The following is a 12609-nucleotide window of genomic DNA, read 5'->3' as shown; positions in this document are numbered from 1 at the left end:
ACCCGAGTGCATATGCAACTGTTGATAATACGTGCCGTCATTTTTACAAACCTGGCATTTTTGAAGTGAGTGTATCGTCGATCGCGTCGTATCTCTTATGGTTAATTTATTTCGTGGGCAAATGGCCACACCCAACCTTTCGTAGTTTATTTTCGCAGTGTCGGCAGAATTATTAATAAATTCGACGCCGAATCTTTAGGCAATATTTTTGCATTTAAATTGTAGACTCATTTATAATTTAATTGGCGTTTTCCGAAAAGTTTCTCAATTTATTTGCTGCGTTAGTGTAATGTTTCTCAGAGATTTTAAACAGGCCTTTTACGGTTTCTGCTTTTTCTTTTGTGACGTCTTGATAACAGACCGTAATTAGAGCTCGGAGTGGACTTGCATCTGGAAATCTAGCCACTAAAACTTGGTTTACTTTATATTCGATGAGACCCACTTGTTCCGTATTTAATTTAACGTCTTGTTGTTTAAATATTTTGCTTGTTATAGATTTGGACTTTTTGTAGACAAAACGCTGGTTGTATTTACCGCCCACGTTTTCTGTTTCGTCTGAATAAATGCAAGTTAATATTAGTCCGCAATTGCGGCACACGAGATCAGATTGTTCTCTTCTTTCCATTTTTTTGTGTGTGAGAATGTGTTTTCTTCTTCGATTTTCCTACGTGTTGGTTTTTGACAGAATAAAACGATTAAATCTCGTTCGGCCGATGGTAAATAATCATTCATTGTTTTTAAAACAGTTATTTATTTAAGGGACGTTAGATTTATCAGTTAATTCATCAGTTTAATCCACCTTTAATTTCACGGGAGTTTCAGATTCTGATTCAGATTGTTCAAATGAGGTCAAATCCTCTAAATGTATTGCCGATTAATTCTAAATAATGCCGTCATTTCTAACTGTCAACACTGGCATCGCACGACAGTGAACCGTGGGTTCCATAATACACGTCTTTCGGTTAAATGAATGATTGCACATTACATGTTTTATTTAGAAATTTCTCAATATTTGACGACGTGATGGGCCTCTTTCAGTTGTCAAATAACGAGGCGTAGGAATCTATTTTAACGTGAATGCGATGTTTTTCTGTGTAAAGCGGTTTTACCACGTGTGCAACTTTCCCCGATTTGTACAAAGAGTCTTTATAAATGTTAATGGTAATTGAGGGTACTTTTGACTTTACGGCAGCTTGCGTTTCGGCTTGCTTTTTAATGTACTCGTAAGCCACCAAATTTATATCATCAAGTATAACCATCATCTGCTTTTGTAGTTGATAGCAGATTTGGCGACCGACGACGTTATCGACGGTGTTATCACGCTTGCCATATTTATAGACGGGATGTATGCTGTAACAAGTCGTGTCTGTAACTATAATCAACAGGCGCTTTTCTTGACCGTCGTGACTATCATGATTGAGAGACCAGCATTGGGTTACGTAACTGCCTTCTTTAATCACAGGATTTGAAATAATGAGTTGATTTGCATCAGAAGTACCGTACGACATTGGGATCGCTGTTGTTGGCATTGAGATGCTCGTGGTCGTCGGTTATGATTTAAATTTGGGTTGACATGATTCTGATTTTGTATTTTAGTCGGATATTCTTCTCATTTTTTCTTGACGGTTTTCTTGACGGTTAATTGGCCACGTCTATGAAATCTTCGGGTGGAATATCCACTCTGATTAAATCTTCTATGTCGACATCATATTAAATTATTAACCCAATTTCATATAAATCGGAATCCAATTTAGATCCGGCATTAGGCGGTAAGTCGTCTTCTCGTTGGTGTCTAAACCAAAACAGTCAAATACAGTAATTATAGCAATTGAGCAATTAAAACAACAAACACAATTTATACATTCGCTGCATTCGTTGCAGGTCGAGCACTGGGTACATTTCCTGCAGTCGTGACATTTGTTGCAATCGATACATTCGATAAAACTGTCAGAATTTTAAATAATGCATACAATCGACCGCATTCGAATTATCCAATTCGACCTTGTCCTTGCAAAAGAAACAATTGACGTTGGTCGTTTTGATTTGTCATGTCTGGTTTCTATTTGAAACAATGAATTTTTTTTCAATTTTAAGGGGCAAGTTAATCACTGGGAATAGATTTTCCTTTGGTTTATAAACTTTACATCCGTCTTTGGTCTGTCTCACCAAGCAAATGTGATACCTTTGATTTTGCACGTCACGTTTCGCTTGCTCGATTGCGTTTCGTTTCGTTACCATTTACGAATAACCATGCTGTGTGAATCGTGACTGGTTTAGCGTATTCAAATTTAGTGGCAAAAGTTGGATCCATTTGACTTTTAGAGAAATCTTGGGAAATTTTTCATAATTTTCGGCTGACCAATAATGAATCCACCTTTTCCTGCTTTCGTAAAGGCTCCTGCAGGTGTCAAATAATCATTCAATTTAAAAAAACGCTCCTGCGGGTATCAAATAATCATTCAATTTAAATTAAAAAATCGCTCCTGCTGGTGACAAATATTAATTCAATTCGGTGACGGTAGTAGACGTAGGGGTAGGAGAAAACGGGGAATAAACGAAAACTCTCCTATACCTCAACGACCCTTTTTTAATAATCGAAAACCGGAGGTTGCAAAATTGAACGTTCTCCCTAAAAACTGGATAATTTTAGGTGTTTTAGGAGTGTAAATTTTTTAAAAGGGTTGATGAGGCATTGGGGTTTTTTTTCAATTTTGCCAAGTTTAAGTTTTAGATTTTTGTAAAAAGGGTCGAGGAGGTATCGGAGGGAGGGTTTTCGTTTTGGTCCCGTTTTTTCCTACCCTTCTACTGAGACACAAAATGATTTGGATCAACTGGGATTGTAACATGCACACCAAGAAATTCAATTAGCGTACTGTACTTCCCGTTATCAATCGCACCGATCTTTGTTGTATAACAAACGAGCCAAACTTCAGAGAATGGAGCAGATAAAAGTGGAAACAGATACTTGGGTGATAACTGATAACATTCAACGCTATGCATCTGTAAAGATCGTCCTCTTGATTTTGAGTTCGAAGGGTTTTGGCGCTAGCCTCTAATGTCGGTTAGTTCCTTCCGTGAAACGACAAGGAAAGATTGGCAATCCATTTTGTGAAATGTAGAAAGTACTTTATCATGAACCCAAACTTGTCAGCCCGCATGCATTGAGAAAACAGTGAAAATTACGCTTTTTCTAGGGGGGCTTGTTTTAGAAAAGTGCACGTTGCGCAAGAACGGCATGCCCGCTTTTCCATGAAACTGGTGTCAAATAACCAGAACCAGGCTCTTGAAAAAAAGATGATGATAATTTTGGATTAAATCTTGAGGGACCTGCCAGACTCCCCTACCCTGCTCTTTCAAGGTTGTATGTCTAGTACGTAGAGCGTGCGTATACATAATTTTAATAGTAACCGTTGTCCAAAAGAGGTAGTTATAACTAGAAAAGTTGTTTGAAGTTTCTACAATTTTGAGAAATCAATAAATAAAACCGAATTATACAGTTTACATATTTCCGAACAGCATAATGGTAATATCGGAAATCACCAACTATGGCTTGGGGAAATTTCAGCCGAATTGAGGAAAATTTCAGAAACTGGTGGAATAATTTCTGTCACGTGACCTTGGGGGCTACCAAGCCTACGACTTCTTCAAGTGTAGGAATCTTTTCGTCTGGTAACCAACTTAATGGGAGGTATTGTGGCGAGACGTTTCAGCATCTGTGATATTGTCTTGCGTTGGGGGGCTTGATAGAATACAGACTATTTGCGAGATGTGAGCATGGTTGCATGGAACAGGGGGGAGGAGCTGTACATGTATATGCTCAAGCGTTTCGGAGGGAGTGTTACTTCTTTTACTTTCTTTCATGATGACCGCATATCAGATCTTTTGAAACAACCACAGGCTACTCTAAACACGTTTTAATTCTTCTTCAAAGTTACACAAAACAAAGAATATAAATTACTAAAGCTTCATTTAAAAAATTACAAACTTAGGTTACAATATGATTTTTCATTTATTATTAGATGACTCTTTCATTTTTCTACAGTTTACCCTTGTTATAAAAAGAGGGCATAACTGATAATCAGCAAAATGTGCCTATTTTAGCAGACTTAATGTAGGCCACAAAATGCATAAATCTATATAGTCAACAATTTACTGTGTGCACATAGGCAGGGAAGGTGAACTATTAAAAACGGGTTAATTATTTCCTATGAGAAATTTGCACATTCATTTTATCATGAACTTGACCAGAGAACAAATTTAGAGACAGGTAGCAAAAAAGACAGACTCATCTCAACGCCAATTAAACACCACGGCTACTCAAGCAAAAGTGACCGGGGGTACACTCCGCGATCCGGAGCTACTAATAAATTAAAGTCAATCCGATATCTATTTAAAGTCATTAAATCACCGTCCCTACAACTGTGAGTGACCGCAACTGATAAATTATTTGAAGTTATAATTTATTTTGCCTCAAATTGATTGCGTTAAGTTTGAACAGGGATCGGCTGTACACATCAAGATTGCAATAAAGATATCCAGAATGGACTAGAAAAAAACCAGGGAGGGGGATAAAATTCATGCACAAAGTTTATCGAATTCAATTCCTCTGATTTATTTATTGAATATTACTCAACCATTGTTTTAGGTATATTTCTTAGGTGTGCAAGTAAATTAAGTTGAATGCGATATTCACATAAAGAAAGTATTCAGGAGAAATTAAGAAAAACATACAAACAAAACCGTCTTAAAGGCAGCTTTCACGTTTTTGCAAATCATGGTTCGAAACTTTTTAAATTCGAAGTTACATCAATGAACAAAACAGCTCTTTCAAAAAAAAAACATGAAATGAAAAGAGGGTCCAGGCCATGCAATCAATCTTTTCTCATCCAGTTGCTGGCATACTCCAAGTGGTGTACCATCGTTGTTACGGAGAGAACGTAGAGAATAAAATTTCCATCGTCAATTCCTTATCTAGCAACAACATTTATGTGTGTTTCTTTTCCATTTCGGCCTGAATGAGCCAATCGCTGACCACCTTTTCAATGGCCTGAAAGAGACAAGAAAACAATCATTTCATGTGTAGCCAAACAATTTTTGGACCTCTTTTCACGACACCATGGAATGCTTTCGTATAGTTTAAAGGGTTTCCGAAGACCACTGGAACCCTTAACGTTGATCATGAAAACTTTTTGCGTGCTGATTGCCTTGCCCGCACTACGGATTTCTCCCACTTAGTCAGTTTCCCTATAAAGTTTGTTTCCTGATTTATGTTCAAAAAGCCATATCCTCTCTGAGTGGTCCCTGTTCATCACATCCCAGGTTGTATCGAATTATTGTGGCGCGATCCCTGGCTACATGGTGTTTCAGGGTTAATGGCTTCTGGCTAGCGTCCCCCGACAGCGATAGTGACAACTGGGAAGAGCCACCAACATAGGGCTGGATAGCTAAGTTGGTAGAGCACCAGTACGGTATTCAGGAGGACACAGGTTCAAATCCTGCCCCAGTCAATTTCTTGGTTTATCTGTAAACTCTAGATAATAAGCTGTCTGCACCCCCACCCAATAAGAGCCAGTGAGTATGATTCTTACCAGTCTGCCTGCCTTGAGTGCTGGGGTGTCGTTGGGGTTAGAAGGCGCCATATCCTCACAATGAGATGTACCGTTTATGAATATAAACTTGAGATCCTCAGGCAGATCTTTTAAGACGCTGAGGGCATACCACGGATCAATAGTGCCTGTAAATTAAAGTAAGCAAATACCAGAGAAAACAAATAACGGCATTGGGGGTACCGTCAACTTCCGTATATTGCATTACTTGTTAGGATCAGTTCGACGTACCATCAACAAATAACACCCGTGTTCCTCTAGGGTTGTCTCCCCCGTAATACGTGTTTGTAAAGTTCACTTGTTCCAGCACGTTAGTCGCTGAGATGTTGTAGGCTTCCGCACACCACGTCAAGTAGTAATCGACGTCGACTTGAGGCAGGAACATACAGTTTGTGTTGTTGTCACAAGTCTGATCTGCAACAGCAGAAAAAGATTATACCCATCGGCGGGTTGATGTCCAATCGTGTGAAGAAAGGTCAAACGATGGCAACATTTTTAACGGTGTACTATGCGCATTTAAATAATGACAAATGTCTCTGTGAGAGAACAATCCTTGTCGAAAGAGTTCGTCAATGCTCTCTTTTGATTCACCATGTCTTAACCCCCGATTGTTGGTTGATCATAATAGCCAGCTTCCGTTTGAAGTAAAGAGACGCACAGAGTATCGCTCATGAGTTCTCGACTACAATACGCATTCATAATTTTAGGAAATGTACAATGTAACTCAGTTGTGGCGGCAAACAGTTGCGAAAATTGGATTATGTTTAGATTTGCTTGTGGTCTGTGCAAACACGCAAATTGCCGCCATGAACGAACAACGATTCCTCTTATACTTAGTACAAGACTTTGCCAATTGTATCCACGTCAGTATTAATGACGGCACAATACTGTCAACAACGGCTTCCAGAGGCGGTATAACCAACTAAAAAGCATTTCATGCAAATCTTTTTCAGAGTTTTGGACATTATTTTGTTTAATTCTTTGGTGGAATCACGTCGCACACTGTCTGTCCCATGTTACGTTGTGTCGTATAATCTTGCTTGTTGTCGGCGGTCGTTACTTAAGACCATTATGAAAACAACGCTTTAGTTATCAAATCTCTTCATTTGAAGGGACGAGGTTAAAAGGAAGATTTGCATTACTTACAGTAGCCGAACTGGGTGCACGTCTGATAAAACCACTGACGAAGAACTTGGTAAGGATGGTAATAGACGTTGGTCAGTTTTTCCAGGAAATCGTCAAAAGACACGTCCCAACAAGTGGTGGGCTGAAAATAAACAGAAATAAATGCCAGAATGGTTTGTCTACAAGCCTGGGACACATTTTAGCATGCTGTCAGTATTTTAAAAACATTAAAATTACCTTAAACATTTTCACCAGTGCTTGATAGGGATCTGGGACCATCATTATTTTACACATATCCCCGATAGAGGATGAATTTCCTTCCACGCGATTGTACTGAGCGGTTCCCATAAACCTACTCTGAAGATAATTGGCGAAGGTCTTGAAGTCGTTAGGCTTGGTCAAATTCTGGCAAGTATTGAAGTCATTTTGGAGCTGGTCAAACTTGCCAGCCTGCCGCATTTGTTCAATTTTTCCAAAGGCTTGTCTGATACTAGCAACGCACTGTATCAAAACAATAAAACCAAAGTAAAATCAGAACGGGACAAAAAAGTACATTGTCATAATAAAATCAAGGATTCTAAAATTGCTTTAAGCAGGCATAATTTGTCTAAAGACATCATAATAATTATACGCACGATAGATCCGAATCCACGTCTGATATCCAAACCTTGGATTGGATCAGATTTATAAATGTCAGATCGGATCAGATCACATTGGGACAATTTGAGTGAAGTTCTTGGCAACACCTGTGGGTGCACACATTTTTTTGAGGCACCAAAAGGCAATTTGAATACAATTTCAGTGGAGTGCCGACCGGGGGCACTGTTAGCTTCCCCGGTATCCACAGTTGGACCCCGCTCTTCCCTTTGTACTGACGTTGTGTTACATCGCTCTTATTTAAAGCAAAAGCTTTTCGTGAACATTTTCCAGCTTTCTTTCTGTGTACAAGGCTGGCAAAACCTTTACAAATTATTCCAGTAATTGTCACACTCTAAAATTAATAAGGAAACATCCAACTGGCCTTAGCAGAGCCAAAGACGATAGGGTCTGCAAAACTGTTGGCTACCACTTTGTTATACTCCTCGAAGTTGGCTTGAGCGCGTACCGGGGCAGACGACGCTACAGAGCCATACACCAAGTGTGGGTACTGCCAAAAGTAACAGTTTTATAAATTGGTAAATCTGTTCAATGTAACACGACGTTCAACGAGCAACGTAAAAGACAGGAAACGACAGAGGCTTATGACTGTCAAGCACATATAGGAAGATGGTGGTAATAAAACACGTGGTGGAGGATTGTTGTGCCTCAAGGGGGCGCACTATACCTTAAGTCTATACCAAGCTGACAAGGCGCCTGCGTAACCTCCTCCAAACACAATCCATGTGTTGTTTCCCGACATGCCCAAAAACTTCTCTGCGAACCCTCGAAAAACTGACAGATCGGCGAGCCTGCAAAGTGCAAGTAATAGGAAATTACTTCAAAGAGGCTTAAACTCCGTTGCTACAGTTTGATAACAAGTGCCATCAAATTAACCAACGTTCAGGTACACCCGTATGGGTATCATGGTGGCAAGGGGTGTATAATAGACAATTCTGCCCCCCCCCGTGTCCGGGAAACACCTTTAAGAAGATAAATTTGCCCCCTTTAAGTCAAATTTGTCCCTGCCGCCATTTGTCTCACTGATTAATGAGACTACAGTCCACGTGCAACGTCAAAAGTCTAGCACCCAAACTTCGTTTTACTGTTTTGCGCAGCGTATAGTTGGACGCTTTGGTTTTTCTGAAATTTCCATTACGTCAAACCAAAACGTTTGTGTGAATAGGGCTATCCTGGACAAGGTATTCAAAGTCACTGAGTCATGCAAGCTTTCTAATTCTCGTGGTTCACCTCGGCGCGGCTTGGTTCGACCAAATACGTATTCAGCAAAAATGGCGCAGTGTCAAAGTGTACGAATAACAGTTCAGAATTACTGGGTGCAAAAGCAGGCTGTGGAAAACGGCTACTACCTTCTTTGATTTCTTGCCGGAACATAGCTAGATTGGTTTTATATATCTAAAATTGCGTTTTTGTCTGGTAGTTTGGTGAGGGTCAGGAAAGTGTGAAATGTATTTGCTATTGACTGAAATCACCAAAAATTACTTTTTGGCTTTCAAACGGAGGGGGACAAAAATCATTGGAGGGGTACTGATGACCCAGAGAAGCAGAGATTACAAATAACAAATGACGACTTACTGTTGCTGACTAGAAAGGTATTGTAATTGAGGTAGTAACAGCCCTTCTTGAGCGAAACTGTAGCCATAGAAACGGTGCTCAAGCCCAAGGATAAGGGCGCCGTGAGTTTTAGCCATCTGGGCGTGGTGCCCTGGACAAGAGCATACAAGGTAATGAAGCATGGTATTAGGGTAGAGAGATGATGATTAGCTCACCGAGGTATTGAGAGATGGCAAACCTTAATTCCATTGGTGAAGCTGTACTAAGAATCAGTTCAAGCAGATCACGATGCACGTGTGCTGCCATGCATTCATGTGGGGCTGTTGAAAGAACTATCTGTCCACTTTGCCAACTCCCATACGGAAAGCAGCCATCTAACCTTGAGAAGAATGACCCTTTGTACCATTAAAGTTGTTTGTTAGTCTAGAATTAAGCTTACCGTGGCTCTTGTAGATTTAATATGGTGATGGTATGTTTGCATTACTTTATTAAACTTAGCCGTGTTTCTTGTCTGCATGCTATCAATCTTACCGTGTGTAACCTCGTCAAACGTCAATTGCGTTTCTCCACCCAGATAAAGGAAGACTGGGTGGTTGTTTGACTTCCAGTAAAAATCAACTATCCAGTAGAGCTGGGTGAAATTCTTGTTGACTAGAGGGTCAAAGTGGTCCATGGGCTGTGTCAGGTACCCTGACCAGGCAGGGGGGAAAGCGTCAAGGTTGTACTTGTGAAGGTCATTAACATCGACACTGTTCCACAATCGTCTCTTGTGGAGCTCCGATGTTTCAAAACCTACGTAATTAATACCACAACAGATGGATAACTGACAGATTTCTGTCTCTCATGGAATAAGCCATCATATTGAATTCATTCATCGGAAGAACCTTTGAGATGTTATTGAATGGCTCTGTGTGTTGTGTGTATACTACAATGTGTCTGAAAACATAGACTGTGAACATTTTCGTCAAGACATTAGTTTTGCACTTTCGAAGTATTTGGACGAAACTTCATTACCCGACCCCCATGTATTCGCAGTTTTTATAATTTGAAATTAAGGTTGATTCTTGAAAAGCATACTCCCGTTCAATCAAAGTCTCTTACTATACGGTTGAATGCACCATGGTTTACTGAGACCATTTGGAAGGAGAAAATTAGGCGTAAAAAAATGGAACGTCACTGGCAATGCACTCGACTCACTGTTGGCCGGGAGATATATAAAATGCAATGAAATCACGTTGTAAAGATGATCAACTCACTGTTGGCCGGGAGATATATAAAATGCAATGAAATCACGTTGTAAAGATGATCAAGGATGGGAAAGTGCAGTATTATCAGAGCTCAATCCATGAGAGCAGAGGTGATTGTCATTAAATTTTTCGTGTGATTGATAATTGGTTATGCAGTGAGGCAGTTCCTACATTTCCTACTCATAAGTCAGAAGTCGAGTTGGCAAATCAATTCGTTAATTTTTTTTAAGATAACATCAGCAACTTACGACGTATGAGTAGTGTGGGGCAAGGAGGTTTTGATATTCAAGATCAAATTCCTCCTGAAGGATGTAAGCTTAATTTAGAATCCACCACTCGTGCACAGATCTAGCAGATCATACGCAAGTATCCTCCAAAGACTTGCGGTGGTGACGCAATACCGACCGCACTTTTAAAAATGCCCGAAATTTGCCCAATAATCACATCTCTTGTTTTTTTTTCTATTACCCATGCGGTTTTCCAAATGATTTTAACATGTCTACTGTCATTCCCACTCCAAGATCTCGCAACCTCAAGGCTGATCAAGTCGAGTTGCTTAAGAATTATCGACCAGTCGCCAATTTACCATTTGTCTCTAAGGTTCTTGAGAAGGTGGTTGCACGACAACTGACTAATAATATGACCAGGTTTCATTACCTTTTCAGTCGGCATATAAGCTCCACCATGGGACGGAAACGGCTCTCGCTCGCATTCAAAATGATATTTGGAAAAATATGGATGAGGGCAAAGTTTCCATTCTGGTATTTCTTGATCTAAGTGCTGCTTTTGATACACTTGATCATGACATTTTGCTTCATCGAATAAGGGTACATGTAGGAGTTTCACAAAATACCTTCGAGTGGTTTTCTTCTTACCTTAAAGACCGTTTACGCAGAGTTCAGATTCGGTCTTTGTCGCCTGATGGTCGGAGTGGATATCGGAACCATGAGTGGCACCTATACACTTAAGTATGGCGTCCCCCAGGGCTCTGTACTCGGACCACTTTAATTCAGTGTGTATATGTTGCCATTAGGGGATGTTGTTAGGCATCATGGACTGAGTTGTCATTTTTATGCTGATGACACTCAAATGTATTTGTCAGCACACCCAACTTCCAGCAACATACAGTAACAAGTGTCAGTTTTAGAAAAAAAATGCTGTGACGAAATCAAATGTTGGATGGCGATTAATTTCTTGAAGCTAAATGATGATAAGACAGATCTGCTTACCATTGGATCGCGAATTTCGTTGAGCAGAATTTCTAGAACTGTTGTGAATATTGGTAATCACAATATTACCGCAGTCTCTGAAGTCAAAAGTCTGGATGCGATTTTTGACAAACATAATGAACATGCAATCCCACATAAAGAATATATCTTGTACTGCAATGTATCACCTGTACAATATAAGCAAAATTTAGCGCTATTTAGGTCAATCAGCCACGGAGCAGATTATTCATGCACTTGTTGTCTTGCATAGACTATTGTAATTTTGTTTAAATTGGTCAGCCCTTGCTCCTTTGCAGATAGTTCAGAATGCTGCAGCAAGGTTACTAACTAATGGCAAAAAATTGAATTTCAGCGCTGATGCAATGACATTGGTTGTAAGTAAAATATGGTAGATTTTAAAGTGTCTCCTGATCGTTAAAAGTCTCCACAATAGTGTTCCAAGTTATTTAAGTGATCTGCTTGATGTTACGATTCCTAGTCGATTCACTCGTTCTGCGCTGGACTCGTCTAAGCTTACTCTTCCAAAAACTAGGCTGTCTTCTGCTGGCGAGAGGATGTTTTCTGTGGCTGGTCCCTGTTTCTGGAACCAGGTTGAAGTTCATCTAAGAGTGTCTAGGAGTGTGGAGAGTTTTAAGACCGGGCTGAAGACGCACCTTCTTAAACAAGCATTTTTAGTTTCTTAGTACTGATTTTAATTATGGTATATGTAGATTCTATTTATTTATCTATTTATTTACATTTTGATGTACAGCGCCTGGGAGCAGCTTAATCGATTGGGCGCTTTATAAATGTCAATTATTATTATTATAAATATTTTAAATAACTATTATTCTTATTATTCCTTATTATTAGTGTGTAAATAAGAGGCCGCCGGAATATACTTTATACTTTCCAACTGTGAAATTTGCGAATTTTGTGCGAATTTTGGGTAAGCTAGCTATCTCCTCCTTTTCCAGACCCTGAAATACACCCCCTCCGACCCCCCAACCAAATCAATGATAATAATACTCATTTAGCGAAAGATTCGATTTTTATTCGATTTATTGCTCTGGACGTAAAATCTTTTCTGACTGAACTCACCATACGGCGATAAAGCTTGTGCATGAGTGAAGAATATAGCAACACAGGCTACAGCCAACACCGTTGTCTTCATTGCGTTAAACTGTGAAAGTGATTGGTCGATAATTCACA

At 39.6% G+C, this 12609-nt stretch overlaps 1 protein-coding gene across 1 annotated transcript; it reads right to left on the bottom strand.

Moving 5' to 3' along the window:
• Window positions 1-4840: 4840 nt before the first annotated feature.
• LOC110987906 (thymus-specific serine protease-like) lies at window positions 4841-12603 on the bottom strand. Its single transcript, XM_022251065.2, has 10 exons — window positions 12499-12603; window positions 9474-9734; window positions 8964-9093; window positions 8056-8179; window positions 7753-7878; window positions 6969-7232; window positions 6753-6873; window positions 5838-6020; window positions 5589-5734; window positions 4841-5047 (listed from the first exon to the last, which is right to left on the bottom strand). The coding sequence occupies exons 1-10, from the start codon at window positions 12569-12571 to the stop codon at window positions 4985-4987; spliced, it is 1491 nt and encodes a 496-aa protein (XP_022106757.2). The 5' UTR covers window positions 12572-12603; the 3' UTR covers window positions 4841-4984.
• Window positions 12604-12609: the final 6 nt, after the last annotated feature.

This window comes from Acanthaster planci, linkage group LG05 (assembly GCF_054643075.1).
Source record: "Acanthaster planci isolate LZ-2023a linkage group LG05, COTS_SCS, whole genome shotgun sequence".
In the NCBI taxonomy this organism is placed as follows: Eukaryota; Metazoa; Echinodermata; class Asteroidea; order Valvatida; family Acanthasteridae; genus Acanthaster; species Acanthaster planci.
This window is presented reverse-complemented; position numbering and strand designations above follow the sequence as displayed.